At 37.4% G+C, this 27,375-nt stretch overlaps 1 protein-coding gene across 2 annotated transcripts in view; it reads left to right on the top strand.

Moving 5' to 3' along the window:
- Window positions 1-27,375, top strand: part of LOC108896269 (potassium voltage-gated channel subfamily H member 1) — a 70,079-nt gene that overhangs the window by 5,887 nt on the left and 36,817 nt on the right. For both annotated transcript variants that reach the window (XM_051076574.1, XM_018695306.2), the window contains exons 3-11: window positions 4,505-4,611; window positions 5,003-5,131; window positions 6,459-6,577; window positions 7,001-7,393; window positions 12,633-12,790; window positions 14,595-14,863; window positions 18,849-19,048; window positions 20,783-21,035; window positions 24,310-24,506. In XM_051076574.1, the coding sequence (XP_050932531.1) occupies window positions 4,505-4,611; window positions 5,003-5,131; window positions 6,459-6,577; window positions 7,001-7,393; window positions 12,633-12,790; window positions 14,595-14,863; window positions 18,849-19,048; window positions 20,783-21,035; window positions 24,310-24,506 (1,825 nt within the window). The remainder of the gene's footprint in view (window positions 1-4,504; window positions 4,612-5,002; window positions 5,132-6,458; window positions 6,578-7,000; window positions 7,394-12,632; window positions 12,791-14,594; window positions 14,864-18,848; window positions 19,049-20,782; window positions 21,036-24,309; window positions 24,507-27,375) is intronic.

Below are 27,375 nucleotides of genomic sequence, written 5' to 3'. Positions count from 1 at the left end.
TCTCATTTAGATCCTTGCATCATACAGACATGGACTGTTGCATTGCTATTGCTCAACTGTTGCAAGTGCTATAATAGAAGGTTTGTGGTGGCTTGACATGATCTTATCTGAAAATACGATGAGTTTATTTTGTAGTTGTGCTACTATTTATGTTTATTTGAAGCTTGCACCTTCTTCACCAAGCAGAGCATCCTAATTTTGAGGTAATTGGTAAAGAGGCTTATTTAAGGAGGTTAATGTAATCAGGAACAGGTGTATACAGTTTTTGAGTTGTCTGTGATTGGATGCAGGTGTTTTCTTGTGTTGGTGATTTCCTACTCAATGGACATTTTATCTTATTTTGAGTGAAAAGGAAACAATGGATTATGCTGGTAATAGTGACTACATGCCGCCATGTCCCATGTCCCCAGATTTGATTCTTTTGCATAACTCCTTATTCGTTAGCAAGATGAGAGGAGGAATTAATACATTAGCAGTACAGCAAAAACATCTATTATTTTTAATCAAATAGTGTTATTTGCTTCTGAATAAGGGCAGCAGCTGCACTGAAGTAGACAGTGAGTCAGTGTTCTGTTTAAATGTTGTTAAGAAAGTGACTAAGAGTCTTAGGCCTGCAATTAATGATTATTTTGATTATTGACTTCTCTGTTGACCATGTTCTTGATTAAGTGATCAGTCATTTCATTTATAAAATGTCAGAAAATTGTGACAAATATCCGTAATTTTCTAAAACCCAATGTAATCTCTTCAAACATCTTTATTGTCTGACCAATAACTAAAAGACTAAAGAAACCAAAAAATAGCGACATTTCAGTCGCTGAAACTTATGAATCTCAAAATGTTTTCTTAAAAAAAAGAAAAAGTAAATCAGTTATCAAAGCCGTTGACGAATAATTTTCTTTTGATCCGCTATTCAACGAATCAACCAGTTGTTGCAGCTTTAAAGTATAGTGTTAACCATTTTCATCATCTCAGTTTAGTGTGCTAGCATGCTAACATTTTCTACTTGGCTTTTTAACACAAAAAAACAGCTGAGGCTGATGGCACAAACTGACATCGTGATGATGGCACTAGATAAAAAGTCAAGGGATCACCAGAGTTATTACAATTCATCCTGAAGGGGATATAAATGTTCATACAAAATCTCATGACGATCCATCCAATAGTTGTTGAGATATTTCAGCCTGGACTAAAGTGGTGAACTAACCAGCTGCATGACTATAAGGCTAGAGCTATGAGGAACCACTAAGCTTTAGATTTGTAGCTTAGTTTATTTCAGACCTCAATTACAGTTAATAGCTTTGGGTATTGACCTTAATGATGAAAGTGTGGAGACAGGAGAGGTTCCTCCACAGGGTTGCTAGGCTCAGTAGTATGAGAAGCATAGTTTTCTGGTTCTCAGGGACCCTTCTTTATACTAGATCTAACTGAGAGGTTGACTCCATCTCCCAATTTCATTTGGCAGAGCATCTCCGCAGAGGATCACAATATATCCTGCTATGCTGAAGTGAATGAGAATAACACTTGGACAAAGACAGTCCAGTACATTTATTTTTCTCTTGCAAAGCCAGAAACCAGATAACTAAGACACAAATCTGTGATGTAATCAGGTTGTAAAAACTGAAACTGTCCACATCACTGACTGTAACGGTAAATCCACAGTCTCCCAAAGTCTCCCCAAGAATTCACAGTCTCCCCAGGGCGCTCTCTCCAAAAATCTTCACATAAAAAAAGAGGAATTCTTCAAATGAGTCGTATTCCTATTTGAGGGAATAATTGTAGGACTTGTGTTTATTATGTAATAGATATGCCAGTAAGCACTATATTAATAGGATCACATGGACAGTTGGTGCTGCCAGATTTGAAAACCGTGGGAGATTTTGTCTTTTGTGGGAGATGGTGTTTGTCACAGCCAGCACTGCGGCTATTACTGATTTAGACCCTCAGGTCCCTAAACATAAGCCTCAGAACACTTGCCAATACAAATATTGAGCAGTGTGTGTGACGATTTGTTTAAGGTTTATTTTTAGGTTGCTAGATAGAGTCGAGTCTTGTGTTTGTAAGAGCAATGAAAACAGACCTAAAAACCTCTAATTCTATCTTGTTGTATGTACAGTAAATGTATGTAACATTTGTATGTTTAAATAGTTTATATGCAGTTTGTTTTATATGCATAAATATACCATAAATTTCAGAAAAGTACCTCCAATGAAGTGGTAGATCCTGAAGATGATGTTGCACCAGTGTTGTTTCTCTTCATTGATCTGTTTGTTCTATGCTGGTAAAAATGAGTATCACTCAGAGATATCAAGTACAGTAAAATCAGCTTGTGTATTGTTCCCCTTTTGTGTAGTTTGAAGTTAAACCATCATGAACTCCGATGGCAGTGGCACAGAGCCATGTGCATTCACAAGACCAGCAACCTACCCTCCCTCTCCTTGCGGCAGCCATTCAACTCTTCATGGTGTATTCACATTATAGGGAAAAAACAACTTTTGCACTTTTTGAAAATAGATTTAGTAATTGGGTTGTATTACATCATATTAGCTATCAATCATGGATCAACTGAAATTAAAAAGAGCATCTACAGTGATCCCTCCTCAAAGGCAAATGAAAAAAAGTCCACTTTTTTGCTCGATCACAGATCTGACAAAATGGTGGATGTAACATTGTCAGTTGAACTGTAACTGCCATAGAGTGCTGCAGGGATGACATATTTATGTAGGCCAACTGCGGAAATTAGCATCTCTCTGGTTCCCTTGACAGAAAGCCCATGGAATTTTTTTTTATGGGTTTTTGTATCATTACAGAAAATAAGCTCTGTGACAAACAAAAGTTTACAATACTTTACAAATTAACACCACTTTGATTTTTGGGGCCTAAATACAATCGCCAGACGTAAAAACCTAACCTTAGGCTACCTCTTCTACAAGAGCCTCTTCAGTACAAGAACACAACAAAATGAACACAATTAGCAACTGCCTTTATAAAATACATAGAAGTGTATAAAAGTTGGGTATTTACTGATGTATTCAGTGTTGTAGAATAAAAAGTGAAAATGTCTGCACTGACACTGCACTCATTTCTTCCTGTGTTAATCTCCTTTAAATGCAGCATTTTCCTCTCTAATATGCACCTTCCTCTCATATTATTGACCTCTGTTTCAAAATAACTTTTGGCTACTTTCAGATGAAGATTTCCTTTGATGTTAGACATGATTGGTATTCTTTTTCACTCTAAAGACACAATATTTTGGAGCCTATAATTTGATAAATCATGGGTTAATTGGTTCTTGATAATCAATTTTAGTATGTATTACTCTTTTCATCATTCTACAAATAACCTTGTAGTCATTTGGTATTTCATCTTTTTGTTTTTGCAGGCTTTTCTACATTTACTTCGCTTTGTTTGTTTTCCAACAGTATTTGAACCATGTCTTGCAGGACTGGTGATATACAGATTAATTTTCTGTCACAAAAAAGACATCTTCTTGAGCCTGATTATGAGCCCATGAAACATTCACAGACTGTGGATGTTTGATGTTTTTGAGGATGACTCAAACATAAAATGTACTCATTTCCCCCAGAGTGTTTAAGTTGCCATAGATGTGTGTGTGTGTGTCTGTGGATCAGAGATGTTTTAACTGCTCTTACTGTGTTCTGCGTCTTTTCAATTATGTATATATTTCTTCTATACTGGATCCTGTAAACATATAGTGACAAACCTGTGGGAATTCTCCATGCATGACAGGAAAGTTATTTGAGGAATCGTTTGTGAGTGTTTTTCTTTGAAGACAGTCAAATTCCTCCTGGCTCAGAGAGAGAGAAGAAGAGGAGAGAGGACATTCATCAGTGATATTACATCAAGCACTGGTCTGAAAAGTCTCTGCAGCGTCAGAATGTAGTCTCATTAAATTTAGCCTTCCTTTTGTATTTCATAACAAACTAAGTTATATTTAGATCATGCTGGAACATGCTGCTTCTGAGGGTGGCAGTAACAAGCAAAGTGAGATGAATGTCTCTGCAGCGTGGTTAAATGTGCTCATGGTTGCTTGACCCATCTTCAAGTTTTTCAGAGGTACTTTGCATTTTGTCAATTAGACACTGGGCTACATTTATCTTTTTTATACTTTCAGGATACATTTCAATGAGTTTTAATTTACTTCTGCTTTATATTTAATGCAGTCTAATTCTGCAGTGTACCTCCCTAGAGGTCTTGAAGTATGCATTGTGGTGTGCATTGTTTAGGTGTAACTCTTGATGAATGGCATCACTTAAAAAATTACATCTAAGTTCTTAAAAGTATATTTTTTTAAGAAGAGGTTTAATGTTGAAGTTAAATATGGTGATATAAAAAGGTGCTGACAAAATGCCACAATCTAATGAGCATCTAGTTCATTAAGATATTCACACATTTGAGCCTTCCTCAGCACTCTTCAGTGCAAGGATGAATGTACCACTGTCTATTAAATATTCAAATTGTTATTTCCCTTTGTGTTTTCCAGCTTCATGTATGGGGAGCTCACAGACAAGGACACGACAGAAAAAGTGCGACTAACATTCGAGAATTATGAGATGAACTCGTTTGAAATACTGATGTACAAAAAGAACAGTAAGTAGCAATGCCATATGTGAGGAAAGAGAAAAATCTGATGCTCCACTCTCTTGTCATGCAAATGTATTCAGAGCCTGTGTAATGTACAGAGCTGAGTTCAAAGGCAGCCCAGAACATTTCTACCTCTGTAGAAATGTGCTAATTGGTTGAGAACCAGACCACAGAAACCTTCCCCAGAAAAATATGATGCTGTGTTTGTTTCCACTTGCAGGTGTAACCTTCCTCTGCTTGCAGGTGTTACAGGAAAACATGGAAAGTTTTGAAAGTCCAGAACATTTCAGTCTCACTATGCAATTAGGATTTCTGCTACATGCACACTCAATGTCATTTCCTCTAAAAATAAGCAGATGTTGTGGCTAAAAATGTGTTGTTCTTTTCATACTTTCAGGGACGCCTGTTTGGTTTTTTGTGAAGATTGCTCCGATTCGAAATGAACAAGAAAAAGTGGTCCTGTTTCTTTGCACCTTCAGTGACATAACAGCCTTTAAACAGCCCATTGAAGATGATTCCTCTAAAGGTCAGAGTCAACAAATTTAATTTGTTCAATGTCATGCCTCCTATCTCTGAAACCACCAATTAAAGTTAATTCTACTTTAGAGTGATTTAAAATACAAAAACATCTATGGTTCGGCATCAAATGGACCACTAAAATACATTTTCATTTTTTCACATTGCTTAGCAGATTTGTGTGAGCTAAAACTTTCCATACAGAGATTATCAAATGAGAAAGGCATAGGTAACATCAGTATGCCAGCGATCACCATTCGACCCTGTGCATTGTGCATCTGCTCTGGCAAGTACTCACTCAGTCAAATATGCACCCCATCATGATGGTTATCAGCACACAACACACCAGAGAATGAGTCACTGGACTGTATAACAGTTGAAGACAGACAAAATAGAACATGAATTAGAGCAGGAGAGCGACTACAAACAAGTAGTGGTAATGAAAACAGAATGGGACGTTATCATGAAATTGAGATTGTAGTACAGGCTTCAGCATCAACAGGTAGCACATACAACTTTAGCTTTTTTAAATGAGACATGGTCTACAGGCAATAACAATAACAAGTATGGGTTTCTGCTGCCTGAATAGAGAGTGGTTGTAGTTAATCCTGTTTACACAAAAAAATGCAGTTTGGTGTGATTTTACACTCTAAACGGCCCATCTTGAGCCTGACCATGGTATAGGAGTGCAATTCTAAATCAGTTGAATATTATTTTATTTAAGTGGTTAACATTTGATATTTCTTTATGCATCAGGGATACAGTAATATCAGTAAAAGTTCTTTAAATCGCCAGAAAGATTAATTGAATTCAACAGCAAGATGAATTTAAGAGCTAAATAAATAGACAAAACAAGTTATGGAATAGGATATAAACCAGAAGATAAAACCTACTGTGCATTGCAATTCCCAGAGAAGCACAGTGTTAATGTTAAATGATGTCTTGACCTATCACTAAGCCCTGGCTGTGTTGTCACAAATCTATTGTTTATATTGTTCATAACAGGATCAATTTATAAAGGCCATGGACTGTAATTTTCCAACATGAGGACATTTTCAGATAAAATGAGTCCAATATCATCAATTTATTGAAACACAAACCTGAGACAGAGCTGTTGATGTCCTGCATGCCCAGGCTATACTCCAGATTTGAGAACCTCAGTTATCAGGTGCTGAGCAACTGTTCAGTACTGGAAAAAAACATTTTCAGAAATTGATTCTCTGAGTCTATTAACAATTTCTACAAGTCTGGAAAACATGCTGTAGGAAATACATAGTACCAGAAAATGTGTTGAAAATGTTAAAGATGTGCATACTGTATGTGTTTATAATCATCAGGCTGGGGAAAGTTTGCTCGACTGACTCGAGCTCTAACAAGCAGTAGAGGAGTCCTACAACAACTGCAGCCGACAGTTCACAAAGGAGAGAACGTCCACAAGCACTCACGCTTAGCTGAGGTATGGAGGACACAAGTGATGTTACTTCACTGGTTTTATTCAATAAAAATAAGTTCTAATTTGTGACATTCTGTATAAAGGTTTATGTTAATTATGGAAACTCACTTTGCTGTGAGAGGCTTTTTTCCCCTCAGATTTTATGATGCTGTGTAAATGTAGTTTGTAGCTTAAAAATGGACAGAAAACACAAGAACTGTATTCTAGACAATGAACTCTAGACACAGAGAAATTGTGAACAGAGGAGTCTCTTAGATCAGGTCAGCTCTTAAGACTTACACAGCACTTCTTATGAGCAGGTGAGCCCTAGTCACCGTCAGGATGACATAATTTTAACTCCAAGCTTCAGTATTTTTGGCCTCCTGCTGTGTGTTATTTATTTATGTGTCTGTGTTTCTGAGTTTTCCCTGACACATTTTTTGGCAGGTACTGCAGCTCGGCTCAGATCTCCTACCTCAGTACAAGCAGGAGACCCCCAAAACCCCTCCTCACATCATCCTGCACTACTGCCTCTTCAAGACCACCTGGGATTGGGTCATCCTCATCCTCACCTTCTACACAGCCATCATGGTGCCCTACAATGTCTCCTTCAAGACCAAGCAGAACAACGTGACTTGGCTGGTGGTTGACAGCATTGTGGACGTCATCTTCTTGGTGGACATTGTTTTAAACTTCCACACCACATTCGTTGGACCCGCTGGAGAGGTCATCTCAGACCCCAAGCTGATTCGAATGAACTACCTGAAGACCTGGTTTGTTATCGACCTGCTGTCCTGCCTGCCGTATGATGTCATTAATGCCTTCGAGAATGTAGATGAGGTGAGTGTGGCTGTTGTGCAACGGCATGCAAGGGCATTGCACATTGAGCTGAAACAATTGATCAGAAAAAAAAAAAAAAAGAATTAATCAGTGGCTATTTTGATAACCTGCTAATCCCAATTATTTAAATCATATTTCAAACCTTATTTCAAATGTTTCCAAACATCTGCCAGTTACAGCCTCTCAAATGTGAGTGTTTGCTGCTGAAATGACATGTATTTGGCGAATAGATGATTGATTATATTGGTGTTGATAATCAGTTGGTCGTATAGCTGGAACTGCTGAGACGAATTTCAGCTTTTCTTTGTCACATACCAGTGTAAATTTAACAGTTTTAGGGCTTTGGACTGTTGGCCAGACAAACAAGTAATGAAAAGATGTCACCTTAAGCTCTGGAAAATTTTTATTGGCTTTTCTTATTTTTACTGTTTATGACATGTCACAGACTTAACGGTTAATCAGTTACTCAAAAAAAGCTAAACAAATGTGTATGTAATACATGTATTAGATGTTGCATAATAATTGTAATTGAAAAAAGTAATTTGTTTCAGCTCTAATTGCACAGTCAAGGATTTGTTTCAGCATAAAGGGATTAATTTCTGATTAACAAGTAACCATTCACCAGAAATCTGTTGGTGAACTTTTAGAGGCAGAAATAATTGTGTGTTTATATACAACAGAAAAGTACATACTGAAAGAGAGATCAGTCAACAAAAACTACTTAAATACTTAAAAACCTAAATATCAGTATTGGTATTGGTGTCAAAACCCCAGCATTGGTTTAGAAAATAGTGTTTTATGATTATAATAATAAATTGTTTTATCCTACTCATGACAAATTGGAGAATTAGAACTTGTGCTCTGTCTTGTTCACTCTTTTCCCACTAAATTTGAGTTAAAATTCTAGAGGTAATAATTTCTAAGGTGACTGACAGGTTATTAGGTTTCCCTGCAGGCACTCTGCACATTTGATAACCACTGTAACCTGTTTCAGATCCTGCTCGCTGGTTGTTGTTTTGTATAGTGACAGTGAAAAAATTACTTTGAATGAGAAGCATAATAATATGTTTGTTTGTGAGTTTATACATGTCCAGCCATAATGAGGAGTGCTTGCTGGAGAGCTATCACAGGATCTTGAGATAACTGGCACATTTTAATTGGGGAAGGAGCGTTACATCATTAAACTGAGGCACTCTTCAGTGCTCTGCTGTGTCACTGATGCCCTAAAACCATTAACACCTTATGACAGCTGACAAAAGGATAGAATAGTGGGAAAATGTGTGCTGTGATTCAGACTAGGGCATGCTATTTTACCAGACAAGGATTTTGAGTTGGTCACTTTTAACAGTTTTGCCTCCTTCTTATAAATGTGAATAAATTAGACTTTGCATTGTCTGTTTTCTTGTACACAGTGGAAGAATACAGGTTGTTTTTTTCAGTCATGACACAATATTGCTTGCCTGCATTAATTTCATTGAGAGGAACAAATAACAGATTTCATCAGAAAACACATACAGACAAATATTTTAACAAGTAAGTATTCTATTTAGAACATATCCAGCTGATGCCTCCTTTGTACCTTTAGCTGTATTCATATTTTTGCAGTGCAACCACAGCCTCTGAATCCAGTCCAAACGTTCCTGGAGAAATCACTGTTTTTTTTTTTCTTCCAACACACACACAAACACACACATTGATTAAATGGAGCCTTAGGGTCCTGCACTTGCCGGATTTCATTATATCAATGCATCATTGTGTGTGCCTGTGTGCGCTTAAATGTGACACGTCTCATGATGTGTGTGTGTTGTTGTGACGATGGGGCTATGTAAAATGCTGTGGTAGCACTTAACGGTGCAGTGTGTCACACAGCAAGCAGCACAGTGTACGTTGGCTCTCAGGGGTTGTAGGGTAGCACATTCAGTGTAAGATAACATGCAATGCTGTGATAATGCTTTAAAAAAGAGGCTTGTTTGGTGGACAGTGAGCACTGAGTTGATTTGCAGGTCTGGCATTTTGGCCCTTTCTAGTCTTTCAAAGCTTCAGCATCCGAAATGCTGACAAGTTCAAGTGGCCGGAGCAGAAGCAATCGGGGTCAGCAGAAGGGAAAAATGACAACCTTTTGGGATTTAAAGGAAAATGCTGGTGTTATTTGATCTTTTCAGTATTATCAGAAAAAAACAAAGGAATTTATTTTAATGCCAAATATTCTCTGTTCGTTGTGGTACAGAAACTATTAAAAGCACATGAAAGAGCCACAGGCTGTGTCTGAAATCTGGAATTAGTTGATTAATTGGCAAGAATTTAGGTAATTAATCAAATGTCATTTTCTCCTGTGAATAAGATAGTTTCCTTGGTCTAGCTCAATAGTAAACTGAATATTTTTTGATTTTTGGTTTGACAAAATGATTTATAGATCTAAATTACCTTGTGTGTTTCCTTGTGGACTAACAAACGTGATGAATACATCTCCTTTCTCATGAAATATGGGAAAAAAAAGCACAGACATGCATGCATTGTTTATATGTATGTTTGCTTGAGAGGAGCTTGAGAGATAACTACCATTCACAGACAAGAAAACAAGGTAAATGTAAAGAACTCAGAGTCCCCAGTGTAGTATAGTGAGTAAGTGATTTTTGTCACAGTGTTGTTTAGTTGGTACAGAATAAAATATGGTGACCATCAAATAATGAATATGGTATTATAGCTTTATATAAATGTACATTCAGTATTTTGGGACTTAAAGTCAGACAAAACAAGCAATTTACCAGCATCGCATTAGACTGAAATTGCGTCAGATATTTTTTTTTTTTTTACAATTTTCATACATTTGATTGACAGTAATCCGTTAAGTGAAAAAAAGAATCATCAGTAGTGAAAATGATTGTAAGTTGCAGCCATATTTACTGTGAGATTCAAGTGTACATTTTGCCTATGATAAGGTTACGGACACTTTAGTTGTAAACTGACATCAAAGCCGTGACCATCCACTTCCAGGATCATCTTCCAGAGTGTCTCTGCAACAACTCAGTGACTCCAATTTTCTCCAAATTGCTTTGAGGCAATGCATGGCAAGGGTAAATGAGAGCGAGTAAACAATTGCCCATGTTATTAAATCGGCAGCGAAACATCTTTCTGCTGCTACAGACCGTAATGACTGACATGAATAACTTTGATGGCTGTTTTCCCCAACAGGTTTCCAAATAGGGAAGGAAAGATCATTAACAAAAAGCGGCTGTCGTAGTTATTCTTGGCAGTCTTAAAGCGCTGTACGTCACCTTGAGACTGACTGAAACTCATAGTCATTGTGTCACTTCAGTTTCTAATGACTGATAACCCAAAACAACTAACAAATGAACCGCTTCATCCTGCTGTCCAAGTGTTTCAGCAAAAAGCTGACAAAGTAATGGAGCTTTCAGTGCATGCTTTGGTCATACAGCACATGCTTTATAAAGGTTGTCTTTTTTTGTTTCTTTTTATTTTAAAACCTTTATTGACTATTGATTTTCTCATATGTTCATTCATCGCTTACTACTGATCAAGTGTCCTCTCTCTTACATGTGCTTTGTTTTTTGTTTTTTTTCTTTTTCATCCCTCCGTTCTGTTTGCATGGCCCCCACCCCCACCCCCTTCCTCTTCTGCCTGTGTTCATGCATGGGACGTGATGGGAAGAATTGGAACCACCGAGCTGTCACTCAAGTAGGCTTCAGTTTGATCAGAATATGATAATGAACAGTTCTGTGTTTTATTTTATTTGTAGACACACATGCACACTTGACAAACACCTTACATAAACACTCTATCAAGCTTTAACGACAACATTCATGCACACTTCACATTTCCTGTGACATTTATTCCCGCACCATTTCATCTGTAGTGCTCCATGAGAGTACGACAAAGGAAGCATCAAAGCATGAAATAAATGTCACAGAAAGCAAGTTAAGATTTTTGGTGCTTGTGGTTTTTTTCCAGTTAAAGTTACTTGGCCAGGAGACAGCAACTATCAGATTGTGTTCTACAACTTGAGAGTGAAATGGCATCATTAAAGCTCCATGAAAGCTTATTCAGTCAGCAGTAACATGTCAAGGGAGTTTTGAACACAGTGTACTGTCTTTCAACAACCTTTGACACATCTTGATTTCCCTTGATTAGGCCTCCTAGCTCAAGCTCCATGCGTAATACACAGAGATAAGAGTAGTTAAGCTAATACAGGTGGCTCTAGCTTCACATTTAGCATGCGGCCATGAGAGTCTCATCTAACTGACCAAGACAGCAACTAAGCATATTTTCTGGTGAACTTTTGTTTGAACTCGTGTTTGTTTGTAGAGTTTGCAGCAGGACTCCAAAAGCACAATTTTACTGATAATTTAATTGTGTTGGAGCTCAGGTCTGTAAAGTGATTTCCAGAGAAGCTGAGGTGTCTGGCAGGCAGCTCGATCAGATCAAGTGACAGTGAGCGCTGCAGTTGTACTCACATTGCAAACCACAGCACATTAGCAAAATCAATACCCCTACCAGCACGCATACACACAATACCACCAGCACTGTGGTGCAAAGCAGACTGATGGGATTGCAATTGTCTGTTTGAATCACTGAGTGGGCGTTTCAATATACAGTTAAGCTGAGTAGACATTTAGCTGCTGGTTATGTAACTGCTAGAAGTTGTAAAATTTCATCACATTGCACAGGAATGTTTTACCACTTTTTAACACTGAGTCTTGTGTTTTTCCTTGTCTTGTATGTATATTCTGTTTTTGCTCTTGTGGTCATATTCCATTTCCTGTTTTTGATTTTTTTATATTTGAATATTTGATATGGAGGTCAGACCATGAGCAAACTGGAGTAAATCATTTCATCATACTTAATGTTCACAGTGGGTTTAGTTGCTTTATATTATATTATTATACAATATATTAAAAGATTAAGAGTGAGGTTGACAAATGTTTTCATAGCTGTGTACAAATGCATTACAGTGTATTATAAGCCATGTGTTAATGTTAATGTAGTGCTCATAATTGCTAAATAGGAGGTCTTAAAGTAAAGTTTGGCCGCGTATTAGAGAGACATTATCTTGGTATTACTGATATACTTTCAGGTGTTTTACTTCAAATGACAAACTACCACCAAAACCACAAGTATACTAACTTTTAAAATATACACTTACTTTCTTTTGTCTTCTATAAATATTATTTCTGATGTCTGCCTCCCTTTCTTTCTTTCTCCTCTTTCATTTTGGTTTTAGGGGATCAGCAGTCTGTTCAGCTCACTTAAGGTGGTCCGGCTGCTCCGTCTGGGCCGGGTTGCCCGTAAACTGGATCACTACATTGAGTACGGGGCAGCTGTCCTGGTCCTACTGGTGTGTGTTTTTGGACTGGCTGCCCACTGGCTGGCCTGCATTTGGTATGTTCATTACATTTATTTTTTATTAAATCATTATCTTTTAACCTTTCACTTGATAACTTTCATAAGACATTCCCCATTTTATTCCTACTACTTTTTCCATACCTGCAATTTGAGTACAACATGTATCCCAATCAGGATTCCTCATTTTCAGTCATACAATTGTTAAAAAGGAATAAAACATACAAACATTTGACTATTTGTGTGCTTATAAATTACATAACATATTCTGCTAGGCTGCTGTGTTCTGTTATCACCATGATACATCAATAGCAGACCCAGGTAATATAATGAGGCCGTTGAGTAAGCTAATTAATGCATGAATTGGCAGTTATTTTTTTGTCAGTATACTTGTTTTCACACATTAAAACTATGTTGTTCATACCATAAAGCCAGAAAGAGTTACAGTGGTTTCAAGAGAATTAGTTTTTCCTCATTAATATGCAGATTTATGGAGAACGGGCCTCCAAAGTCTAATCAGATCAGCTACTCTACAGGGGGCAAGTGTGGTGGAACCATTAAGTTTCATCATGTGTTGTTCTTGATTTATTATGTTTATGAGAATGTCTAAACACACACACACACAGTGTGTTGCAGATGCCACCATGACAACTTAATGTCCTGCATACATAAAAATATGGAAAATATGTTTGATAGTTGATGATGAACACTAATTATTCCTTTACTTTCATGTTTATATAATTATGTATTTCCAGCTGTACCACTGATACACATACTTATACATATTTATTTACACACTCCGGTCAAGACAAACATGTGACCCATCCCTCATAGGAAATCTGACATCTTCTAGTAATGTATACATATGTATGTACATGTTAAAATGCAATATTTCAAATATGTCGTACTTGTGGTTCACAAACTGGGAGGCAGGACCCCACAAGATGCTCTAACCATTATAAACATTGTATATTGGCCCAGACAGTATAATCAAACTTGAATGAATGAAGCTGGTGTTGCAGCAAAACCACACTTACGTACCAGTAAAAATAGCTCCTGTGTCCTTTCTATGCATGTGGTTTCTGTGGTTGCCATGGTCACACGCTGAGTTGTGGTGTCGAGTTGAGAAAAGTTAAACCTTCATCAACTCAGACGACAGCAGCAAATTGCCATGCCCAGCTCACAACAGCAGTGGCCTCCCTTTCTCTTTGCCACTGCCACTGTGTTTACACTGGAAACAATGGTAGTGGTTGTTGTATTAGATCATCACCAGGGTAATAATTAAACAGCCTAAATCCTCTTATACAAAATTCTGTATATTTTTGAATCCTCTATTTTTGCTTTTCTCTTTATACTGTTGAGTTTTATCTTCTCAGGTCTCTAAAAATTCAAACAAAACAGTATGATGAGGGGAAACAATCTTTACAGTTGAGAGACGTAAATCCTGTGATTAGGTTAGAAGCAAGAACAACAATGCTTTACACAGGCAGATATGAGAGCATTTTCTTTTGAATATTCACCACATCAACATAAACTCAAAAACAGAGGCAACAGTTTTTGCTGCATCATCACAGTTACCAAATTTATATTCTGAAGGAGTATAAATTCTCCAGGGCTTTCTCCAAGAAGCTTACTCAGAGGTTTCAAACAGACTGACCTTTCCTCTAGCACCACCAGTATTCACCTATCCTGCAAAATATCTTAAGAGGTACTAGATTTCATACAGACATTCATGGTTCCTGGAAGATGAATCCCACGACTAGATATTTCTGCTTAAAAAGGTGAATTTATCAATCTAGTGGTCTAGTAGTGTTCAATACATAACTGCATGTTTACATTTCAGGTACAGCATTGGCGATTATGAAGTTATTGATGAAGAAACCAACATCATTCGCATGGACAGCTGGCTCTACATCCTGGCTGAGACAGTGGGGTCACCATACCGCTTCAATGCCAGCTCAGGGAAGTGGGAGGGTGGGCCGAACAAGGACTCTGTCTACATCACCTCCCTGTACTTTACCATGACCAGCCTGACAAGCATCGGCTTCGGTAATATCGCCCCAACGACAGACGGAGAGAAAATCTTTGCCGTGGCTATGATGATGATTGGATGTGAGTGAAGGCATTTTTCCTTTTCTCTAATGTAGCAAATACATGATACATGAGAAGTTTAACTATGCTCTTTAAAACCACAGTCCACTGAGGAAGGTGAATAAATGAATTATGGATAGAGCCATTGAAGTCCAGAAACTTTACAGATGATTAGCTAAGCAATATAATTCTCTTGTAAGCTAGAATAATTGTTTGGGTTGGATATAATTCAGTGCTGGAACCACTGACTCCAGTTTTTATTTAATTTACAATATCATGGGCCTGTGTGCTTTCATTACAGTATACAGGATATTCCTCTAAAAAGAACTCACACAGTTTGAAAATGTCTTTTTTTGCTTGTCTGTTTGTTTTTTTCCCCTAAAGTTATAAATGGAAATATTGTGGGCATTTATTCACGATGCAGTTATACCCTGTACATTGTGAAAATAGATTGGAAATTGAATATGTTTACATAGTGAAACTAATGACTTTTTTGTAATGAGTATTTTTGTAAAGAGAAGATGAAAAGAAACCAAGAACTTAATTTTCTTGCTTCTGTGGAAGTATCTTTCACAAAGCTCAGATCAGATTTAGTTGCTGCTTATGCTTATATTACCCAGTTTGGCTGGAGTTGTTATCTTGCCCTAACCAATCAGTAAATACATAACTGCATAACGCTAGCGTTATATTTTGTTGACAAATTAGCAGTTGCCTGGATAGGCTGACCTAACATTTGTCATTTTGATTCAAGAAATATCGGCAATTTAAAGGCGAAGTCATGTCAACAATCAAGCTGCTGAGCATGGTAACGGACAGTGAGAGCTTATTCCCCTTCAATAACTATTTATTGAATTAAATGATGTACAATCCTGAGAACAAAATCCCAGAGGGAATAAATGGCTTGGTACAGAGAAAATAGAAAGATGCCTGGAGAGCTGAGACTGAGTAGTACTATGATATCAGCTATATCGAGCTATGATATTAGCTGTTGATCTCATCCATGCTTGTCACAGTTTTTGAGGCAGTTTTTCTGTCTCTTTGTTTCATGGATGCAGATATTTTTATGGGTCTGGCAGGAAGATGGCATCCCCTTCACCAATGCTGCAAAGCACAAATTATCTCAGTTGTCAATGAGCACAAAACCAGACCTATTTAAATCACTGAATTATCTCAGATGTGGGCAGATTTTAAAGTTTTTAACAGCTGTATAACTTCTAAAACCTTAAAACCTTATATGCCCTGTAGGAGGATTGACTATCTGTGTTTAGTCATAAAGGGCACCAAAGCATGGCTAGTCAGCTTTACCTTTTAGCTTTTAGCAGGACTAGTTTATCCAATGTTTCTTTTTATGTTCAGTATGATTACATTTAGCTACTACCTTATTTATGTGATATAACAAATTCAATCACTAAGACATAGGAGCATTAAAATAGGTTTTTCAATTACAGGAAACCGGTTGGAAAAAGTTGATAAATTTGCTTTAGCTAAAGCTAGCCATTACTGCACTCCAGCTAACCTTCAACACATTTCTATAATAAAATATTTTTTATACGGTAAAACAGATGTCAGAAGGCCAGTTTTCACCAAATATATAGATACAAAATTTTATATTTATATAGCTGTCACCTGTTTCTTTTTCAGTCTCACCAGCACTGTTCACTTTAAAAGTGACATACAGCGTACAGTAGGCTACAATAGAAGCTCTGTTATTCTTGTCAGCATTAGACTCCTTACCTCAGTCTGCTGAGTGATATTGTGCTGAATTATTGATTATTATTATTGTTTACAACAATGACTGAACTAGAGTTTAGATAAGAAACTTGTCTTCACTAACAACTAAACATCTAATCAGCTAAAAAAAAAAAAAAAGAAAAGAAGGCAGATTTTCACAGCATGCCCCTCTTTCCACATCTCAATATTAAACATTTATAAGGTATCTTCTGCTTGTGGATCTCATAATACAGTGTACAGTGTGGTGCTATTATGTGTGACTGCGCACGGAGAGCAACACCTCGGAGCAATAACTGACACTGCCAGATCAATTTAGCACAGTGCTCCCTCTGCAATCACTCCTTACCTGCGTTGTACTTTTTTCAGCCACAATCTCAACCCTGAGACAAGAGCATGATTGTGCCCCCCTCTCTTTACCTTTTGGCTGTTCGGGTTTATGAATACACTCTTAAGGGAACTGGCAAAAGTCATCTGCAGACCTAGGTCTGTTTAAATTTCTCATCGTGAGATACAAATCATCTTAATGCGTAAATATCTAAAAACCAGACAGCCTCAGGAGGATTCAGTAGTAGATGCAATCTACTGTAGTTCATGGCTGTTCTCTATGAAATATGGATGCCCTGATACTGTTCTATTTTTACCATCAGCACTGGATCAGTGCTGGCAGTAGAAGATCACAGTGTGATGAGGGATCCGGAGGGGGAGGGTGGGGGGGTGGCATGGGGAAGAGGGGCACTATACATATGTCCTGTTTCTATAGCAACTGTTGGCCTGGGGCTTGAGTTTCTGACAACTGTCTTTTAACTACCTTCAAACAAGCCAGCTGTGGGATGCCAAGCAACGCTGCAACAAAGTTGTGCACGTCAGCAAGTAAAGAGCAATGTTGGGGACTAGATGAAGCTCCATTCCACAGGGACCGATTGAATTTCCTTTGTTACAGCATCTTCTGGCTATCAGACAGTTGCCATCTGCGCTCAAGCTCAAAGCAGCAGTCCTCCCAAAACTTCAAAACTTCAAAAGGAGGCGCTTGTCAAATCATTTTCGATTTAATAGGTTCAGACCTTTGTAAAACCTTTCTTGATGACTGCAAATGCGCAGCACTGAGGATATGCATCAAACAAGAATATATTCGTTGTGTTTAGGTGATATAGAAAATCGTACTATACTGCAACGCTTGATTGCATAGTAGTACAAGAAGTGAGAGATGGTGATGAAAGGATGAAAGTTGTGGTTATCCTCGCCCTTGGGGAGTTTTGAGAGCTTTTTAATTAGTATTATTCCCTGTGCAGTTTTTCAGCACTTTGATTCAAGATTGTGCGCCGTGAAATAAACAAACACACACAAAAGCATGCACAGGTTACTGTCATCATCTGAGGATAATTGAAATGTGTGGCTGGCATGTTTCCTCTCCATCCCTTCTAGCAGGGCTAATTAGGGCTCCATTGCCAAGAGAACACTACTCACACAGAGCAGACATCTGATGGCTTTGATCCACACACACACACGCCAGCTGTTGCACCAGTTCAACCACCCCACCACCTCAGAGATGCACTGCTATACTCTTTCTTCTCCTTTTCTTTAATTCTTCTATCACAAGACATGTTGAGAAAAACATACCTACACCTATACAACCTACTTAGTAGAATATAACTGCATGGGAATGTATGCGCATGCACACCCAAGAAGTTGTAATTATAGTTTGTCCCTTTGGCAAGAGTTTTGTTGATTGATTTGGATTTGGAGGCAGTGATGAGTGTTAACTGTTAATTTCCCATGTGATTGATTAAAGCACCCACCACATAAAACAGTATTAAGTCTTAAGGCACATTTGGTCTGCTGCCTCATGGGATGTAGTATATTTAAAGACCACAAATGTCATAAGGGAATGTTTGGAGATTTTTGTGTCTGTGCTTGGGACATTTATGGCCCTCAAAGCTGAAATTGTGGGAATTAAACCCAGAGATTTTTACGTCCTCAAACCATGTTTTGAGGATTTTTTGTCTTTGTAAACCCAACCATGAAATTTTATATATTTTTGTAAGTCTAGTTTTGGTGATTTTTGTGTACTAATAAAATGTTTTTACGTTCTCTTAAACAAAGTTTTCAACATTTTTATGTCCTTGTAAACCCAGTCTGAGAGACTTTTGTGCCCTTGTAAACCAGGTTTTTATATATTTTTATTATTTTTATATGCTTGGAAATCCTTATGCTTCTGATTGTGTAACTTTACCTAAACAAATCTTCTCTCTCTTCATCCTCTCCATTATTTTCCCAGCGCTGCTTTACGCGACCATCTTTGGTAATGTGACAACAATCTTCCAGCAGATGTATGCCAACACCAATCGTTACCATGAGATGCTTAACAGCGTTCGGGACTTCCTCAAGCTCTACCAGGTGCCCAAGGGCTTGAGTGAAAGAGTTATGGACTACATTGCCTCCACCTGGTCCATGTCACGGGGTATAGACACTGAAAAGGTACGTCAGGCTGCATCATCTTTAATGGCTTTTCTACAGCATGCGATCACTGATAGTTTCCTTGTTATCATAATATTATTTAATCCTCCTCAAGGAAGTCCTTGATGGAAATTCACCATAATTACTATAATAGAATTCAGATGACGCTAAAATGATTTGAATGTGTTGAAATTAAGCATTTAAAGCTGGAAGCAGATAGATTGAACTGGTGCCACTCTGGTTGATTTGGAGCCAGAAAACATTCATATCACTGCATCTCATTTAAATCCACCTGTCCAAAATCCAATCATGGAAAAAGTTTTATTACTTCACTTCAAACTGGAAACATAACTTTTAATAAAGCAAGGATGTTGTCACTTGGAAAACTTGTGCATTAATGGTTTATCTGTAATCAAAATCAAACTGTGATATTTATTGTGTCCTCCTTATCAAGCTTGCACTGCATCTATGTATCATTTATTTGTCTGGCTTCAGGCCACACTAAAGGGTCTAAAAATGGCACATAATCCCTCTCTGCTTGACATTCATCTTCAAAGAGATTTGTTTTAAAGGCAGAGCTCTGCAACAGCCTGGCATCCTGTTGATTAGGTGTACTTGAACAACATGCTGCCACTCAGTGACACTCGGCAGAGAGGCAGCTGGACTCTGAGCTGGTAGCAGCTTCCATGTGCCCTTCATGTAAAGCTCCACCATAAAATGTAATTCTCACTGGACATATTCTGTCCGACCAATAAGAATAGATAAGTTGTCTCTTAGTGAAATCCTACCCAAAGCTACTGAAAAGGAAGAAGGTCCAAATCTTTTATCTGTAGTATTAAAACACATATGTTTTCTAGTGACAGTTAATTAATTTTTTGAGAACAATAACAGGAGCTTCCGGAAAACTTGGAGGCAGATAGTGCAGAATTTAATTGGAGAGTTTAGTACATGTGTGTTTTTGAAAGCTTGTTAAACAATTACTATTTAGGCTGGATTTCACTTTGAACAGCCATAGCCCGAAAAAGTGTCTGCAGATAAATATCACAGATAGACATTAATATTCTGAAGCTGCATAATACTGCAAAGCAGCTTCTTTTAAGAAGTTTTGTTTTTGCAAAATTTAAAATATATATAATATAATATATATATAATATATATATATATATATAAAATATATAATATATATATATATATATATATAATATGTATTTTGTGGCAGGCTTAGATTCCTTTTTTTTTGTTTAATCTCCAAATACAGACTGTTCAGTGCAAGTTTGTGGCTAGCTGGTGAACATAGTGGAGCATTTAGTCTAGGCAACTGCTGTTGTCCCATAGCCCATCACAGAAGCCACAGTACACCCATCTGTCACGACACCATTGTGACACCATATCCAGATGTTTCCATGCAAAAAAGCATAGCATGTCAGAATTGCCTTCTTTTGCCTTCTCTTGCCTAGGTTGACAATGCAGTTGACCTTCTGCACAGGGCACTTCTCTGTGTATAGCTGTTAACAAGGCAAAGCAAAAAAGGAAATATGTCATATTTAATTTCTGTGAACTTGTAACCCTTTACCCTCAGTTCAGGAGCATTAAACCAAATGAATCACACCTGTCATATTAAACTACAGGTGACGTAACCCTCCGTTATCACCGAGTGACGATGAAGGGCTCCACATGCACCTTAATGCAAAAAATCATGTTTCCATACTCAAGGAAAAACAAATCATCACTCTCTCTACTCTTGCTTGTTTCCAGGTGTTGCAGATTTGTCCAAAGGACATGCGAGCAGATATTTGTGTTCATCTCAACCGGAAGGTTTTTAAAGAGCACCCAGCCTTCCGGCTAGCCAGTGATGGGTGTCTCAGAGCTCTGGCCATGGAGTTTCAGACCATTCACTGTGCTCCTGGCGACCTGATCTACCATGCTGGTGAAAGTGTGGATAGCCTCTGTTTTGTGGTGTCGGGGTCACTGGAGGTCATCCAGGATGATGAGGTGGTGGCTATTTTAGGTGAGTTTTGTACTTTTATTTAAGAAAAATCCTGATCCCTAAGTATGGTTGTTTTCTCTGAAGATGTTATGAATTTTAATTTGCATCTCAGAAAGTACAGTATGTGCTTTAATGAGGAATAACTGTAACTTATTTGTCAAATACATTTGACCCAAAGGAGTTTTCAGCACTGGTTTAGTAAATATTTACATGGATGTGGTCCTGTGTGCTGAAGTAATTTCAAGAACAGGGCCTGTATTTATGAAACTTCTCAGAATTACTAGTACTTCTACTAAAGTATGCAACTTAGAAATAAACAAGTTCTTCATGTGAGGAACAAAACACATTTATTAAGTGACTTACTCCTTCCTACAATTAATTTCATTAAATAAAAATCCCTAGCATCTCTAGTAGCAATAATTGTGCAAAATTAACAGCATTATAGTTATGATAAACAAAATTAATGAATATGGATGAAATAACAGGAAATTGGCTGAAATGGATATATATATATATATATATATATATATATATATACATACACACACACACACACACACACACACACACACACACACACACACACCAACCATATACCATATAATACCAGATTTATTCTTGTTGTTTCAAATGCAAATAAAATGCTAAAACAACCTTATTGTGATTTAATTCAATTAAATTCAATTCAGTTTTATTTATATAGTGCTGAATCACAATAGAAGTTATCTTAAGGCACTTTTCAAATTGTCTAAGCTGAGACAAAGCTTTAAGTCCTAAGAAATTTTGGATAAAAAGCTTTTACTTTTAAGGTTATGGGTAAGGTATTTTAACCTACTTTAATCTTTCACCTAAATCCAAAATTTCACTTTTAGTAGTTTGATAAATAAGATTTTTAAGACCCTTTTGAAGAACTTTTCATAATTACTGATGCATATTCTTTTCACCTTAATTATGCGGAGCATTTTGACATTCAAATTGAAGAAATTCACCACTGATGTTTATTTCATGAATGAGGCAGTCAAGGCTTCCCATTTCTCCCAACTGTTGAAGGACCTGCCCCAGATCTGCTCAAGTTTTTCATAATATAAAGTCACAGATTTCATATTGCTTGTGACAAATGTGACAGACAACCAAAGATCTAAGATGCAGATGTGCTACTGTGGTATCTTGCTCCTATCTGAATTCATTATCGTGACAACAGCAGACGAACCTTTCAGTCAAATTGGCCTCTAGCACTATTTTAACAAAATGGCTTTGCATCATAGTAACAAAATATATTATACGTATCATCCATTATTTCTCTGTTCAGCGGTGCCTTACAAACTGTTTGTGACTGCAGTGAAAGCTGAGCTGTTTGGGGATCGTTTTCTGCTGAGTCATGAACTGAGGATTTGTACAGGAGTTTGTCAAAGATACACAATCCTCTCTGAATACAGCCCAGTCTTTTCAACGACTTCTTCCTCAATTAAACGAAAACTACAATTCCTGTTTGTAGTTGCTCAGACATTTCAAACAGTGGCATGCATTTTAAGGCTTCTTACCTTAGTATTGAATATATCATGTTCATTAGACAAAAACTTGGTTAATCTCATCAGTGAAATCCCATCACTGTTTTCGAGAGCCCAAAGTGATTCTCAGATTACTTGTTTTGTCCAACCAGCAGTTCAAATCTCAAAGAGATTTCATTTACTATCCCAAATGACAAAGAAAGCAGCAAAGCTGGAACCAGCAAATATTTGTCATTTTTGTTTTAAAAGTTACTAGTGTTGTGCACTGGACTCTTTACCCCTTTGATTGTGTAACGTTGTATTTGCTTTGCATTTCACACTCAAAACAAATCGTTTGACCACATGGATCTGAGGGCACAGTTTCCAAATCTGAGGGCACCGACCATGAAACAGAAAGCATTGGTCATAAACTGTGTGTGCAGATTTCTAAAGCCAGAGCCTACACATTTACACATGGATTCAATGTGCTTTACGGATCTTTAAAGTGAGTTTCAGCTCACTGTTTTTCTGTTTGGCCACAACTTTACTGTTTTTATTATGTCTCTTGGCATTGATTCTACAACTCTACTGGAGGGATGTAAAGCTGTTATTTAAAAGATATTCCTTCCTTTGGTATTTTGATGATATTGGTGGAGAGCACTGTCTAACATGTGGGTCTAAAATCTCCCATAAATGCTCCTTGCTTCCTTGCATTTTCCTTGCTTACACTGGTCTGGTTAAAACCCAGGAGCATTGTGTCTTTAAAATGTCATGCATTTCATTTGCCAAATGATTGATTTAGTGAATAATGGATGGCATGCTCAAGCAGGACCAGTGACACCATCTTGGCTTGTTTTCCGTCAATAACCTGCCATCAGTTGGTCTTTGCAACAATCAATATACTGTCAGGCTGATACCATTGACCCGGATGGAGACTGTAATGGAGCCTGAAGTGAGTTACAAGTTACTACTATGAATCAAATTCTCATTAGCTTAATGGCACTGTAGAACAGAATCAACATATAAAGTACACCTGCAAACAAGACAGAACATCTTGTCTAATCCAGTAGTAACTTAGACCACTGTATTGTATTACTACTACTAATCACTGTGACTCATGTTGATATCAGTGATAATTTGATTCATGGTTACATTTTTTAACTGTAGTGATAAGGTGTGAGATGCTTTTGATTTAAATGTTGATCATATTGAGTCTTGTACTTCCAGTTATAGTCTGATAATTATCTAATAGACTTTTAGACTAAGATTATGAGCTACAATGAATAGCTTTATTGGTTAATAATTTAGTAGTTTCAAATAGGCAGAGCTATCTCCACAGTGCTATGTCACCACTAATGCTATATAAATCTGTTGTAAAACATAAATACGAACAACTTTCAGGTTGTGGAAATTCTTCTCTACACTTGCTTTGTTGTTTTATCTTTCATTTATCAAGAAGTCCCCTCAGAGGAAGAGAAGTTAATGTCAGTAACCTGCTAGCACAGAGATTTTGGTCCAGAGTCCTACAAAATATCAGTAAATTAACCACCAGTAAACCTCTCTGATTGGCTGGCAGGCATCAATTAAAATTGCGTAACAGATAATTAATGCATTAATTAAATCATTTTACCCTATAAGATTAATTAAAGGGTTGGGTCTTGGGTTGAAGGAATTGCTGCATCAAAAGACACCTAGAAAGTGATATCAAATTTATAAGTAAACTATTTCTGTGTTTTCACCTTGAAGAGCATTTTTTTTTTTTTTTTTTGGAAGGATTACCTGGTCTAAACACTGTCCTCTCTCTGCAGGTAAAGGAGATGTATTTGGAGATGTTTTCTGGAAAGAGGTGACTCTAGCTCAAGCCTGTGCCAATGTCCGAGCTCTGACCTACTGCGACCTCCACGTCATTAAACGCGACGCTCTGCAGAAGGTCCTGGAATTTTACACAGCATTTTCCAACCACTTCTCAAGAAATCTGCTGCTCACTTATAACCTGCGAAAAAGGGTGAGTGAGCCCTCAAATAGCTCCAAGCAAGAACAAGTTACTCACCCACTTCACTTACCTTGTTTCCACAACGGCTGCATATGTAGACCTTATTAAAAATGTTTTATCAAACTGCAGACACTATATATACATCTGACTATTGCTAATTTCAATGCGTTTCTTAGAAGAGAATGAGCAGTATGATAAGAACATCAGGATTTTGAACTTTTTTCTTCTCTGCATTGTTTATCTGCTTCTTGAAATATGAATAAGTGGATTTTCAACTCCCTTTGACCTATTGCTCTTTTTCTGGCCAGGCCGTTATTTTTAATAAGACCTAAAACTTTAAGTGGACAACCTGTATCCTGTTTTTATTTTGGTGACAAGTCATAATTGCTGTGGTGTTTCTGCACTGTGCTTCCCAGAGATCATGTAGTAATGAGTGTGGGCAAGTACAGTGACTGCTTTTCATCTAGAGTTTTGAAAGGCAGTGATTTCTTTCTTTCTATTTAGCCACAGTGGTTGTTGCTGGTCTTGTTAAAGGAATAGTTTGACACATTGGGAAATAAACCTTATCGTTTTTTTGCTGAGGGTCAGACTAGAAGATCGATAATCTGGTAAATTTGAAGCTACAGCCAGGGAATGGTTGGCTTAGCTTAGCACAAAGACTAAGCAGGGGGAATTAGCTAGCTTGGCTCTGTCCAAAAGTAAGAAAAAAATCCATTCCAAACAATATGGGAATACTATATGCAGTACTTGGAAACCAAGTTATCCTAACCAAGTCTATACTCTCTGACAATGAAATGTAGTTTATGATGAACTAATGATGATGACAAAGTTTCTTTTTTTCCTTGATGGTTTCTGTGTGTATGTATCTGTTTTGGTTCTATTTTTGTGTCCTTATTCATGGTGCAAAAAATCAATTAATAGTTCTAAAGCTCATACGAGTAAGCTGTATCCAGGCTTTAGCCTCATATCTAATGAAAAGTATGAGAGTGAGAGTGGGATGAATCTTCCCTTGGTGGAAAGACAGTCACAGACAACAGATCTCCACTCACTTGAACACCTATAACAGATTTTGGACCAACATGTTAGACAGCGCTCTCCACCACCATCATAAAAACACCAAAGGAGGGAATATTTTTAGGAAGAGTAGTGTTCCAGTAGTAGAGATAAGAGACTTGTAGAATCAATGCCGACGTGCATTGAAGCTGCTCTGGTGGCTTGTGTTGGTCCAACACCTTACTAAGACACTAAGACACTTTATGTTGGTTTTTCCAGTAATTTGTCATCCATCTGTATTTATATGTGTGTATATATGAACACTAAATGCAAGCTGTCAAACTATTCTTTTAACTACCCAGTTTTCAAGATCATATACTTGACAACCCTACAACCAGAGCTCATGCAGTACATGTTACACAGCTAAACAACACATACTAAACTTCATGCAAAAACACAGTTCCATTAAGCAGTCACCTTAAATCCTCTCTCACATCCTTCATTCAGAAATGAACAGTTGTGATCGACAACACAAGTGTAGCTACCAATCATTACCTCATTCATAATAAGGTAAGCCTGCCCAGGAGAGTGCAAGTGAGATTGAATTGCCTGCATACAAAGAGGCAATCTCATCTGCTGCTTTAAACTCACCAGTCACCAGGGTCCCATACTTTCTGAATGTATACAGCAGGGAAATTCAGAGATAGGCGAAGAAGCCAAACGCTGCCTTAAAACTGAGCTTGTGAGGTTGTATTTTCAATTTGAGAAATCCTACATGTAATATGTTTGATATTAAAGTGGTGTAAGTTGGACAGCAGTGTTGCCATGAGACAAATGGCCTGTGGGAACAAGAAAAGAGCAGATGACAAAACAAGTAAAAGTAAAAATACTATAAAAGTAAATACCACATCATTTGGTCGTTCAGATAAGAAAAACATACCCCATCAATCAACTTTCAGCTAGCCTGTGCTCCTTTTATGGGACAACACATCGTTGTTACAATTCTTATGAAAAACAAATCTAAAAAAATTGTGTCAAGAGTGTTTATGTTGTGTTTATTTAAACAAAACTTTGATGCCACTTTCATGTCTATACAATACATAAGAAAGTACAACCAGCTGCCTGTTAGATTAGCATAAAGGTGGATATATCATCACCATGAGATTGCCAATTTGTGGTTGTGGTTCTCCAGTTTTTGAATGGATTAAAAAAAACTGAGTTGTGTGAGTCTGTGAGCTTTAGAGATGCTTGTAGTTAGATTTAGTTATCTCTGGAAAGAGCTAGGCTAGCTATTTACCACAGTTCCCAGTCTTTATGCTAAGCTAAGCTAACCAGTTACTGGGTCCAGCTATATAGTCCATAATCCATTCAGAGCTGAGAATGGTGTCAATCTTCTCATCTAACTCCTGGCAAGTAATTGCCAATATCTTGATTTCTCTAAATGTTTAACTTTTACTTTTTAAGGGCATCAAAAATGGCAAGTAAACTTAGATCACTGACTCAAGAATGAAGCAACAATTATTTCTGACCAAACAATCTCAATTCAAGATCTACTTTTAAATTTTTTCCAGAGTTTTCAAACGTATCATATGGTCTTTATCAGTGGATGGACTTGGGTCTGTTGTCATGGAGAGACATCTGTTGACATGTAGTGGTAGTTGTTTTGATTTTATCCTTAGGACTTCTCCATTTGGCTTATAAGTTAAATATCACTCATTCTTGAAGAGACAGTGTGACAAGTTTCAGACATCATGTCACACTCAAACGTCAAAGTACAAGAGGAAAACTGCAAAGCTAAAACTGCTAACACAAATGCTTGAAAACACAGTTGTCCATTAGCAGCTGAGTGATAAGCCCTTCCACCCACTGAAGCCAGAGGCATGATATG

Source organism: Lates calcarifer, linkage group LG16_LG22 (genome assembly GCF_001640805.2).
Source record: "Lates calcarifer isolate ASB-BC8 linkage group LG16_LG22, TLL_Latcal_v3, whole genome shotgun sequence".
Classification (NCBI taxonomy): domain Eukaryota; kingdom Metazoa; phylum Chordata; class Actinopteri; family Centropomidae; genus Lates; species Lates calcarifer.
The sequence above is the reverse complement of the archived record's forward strand: the minus strand, read 5'-3'. Positions and strand labels throughout refer to the sequence as shown.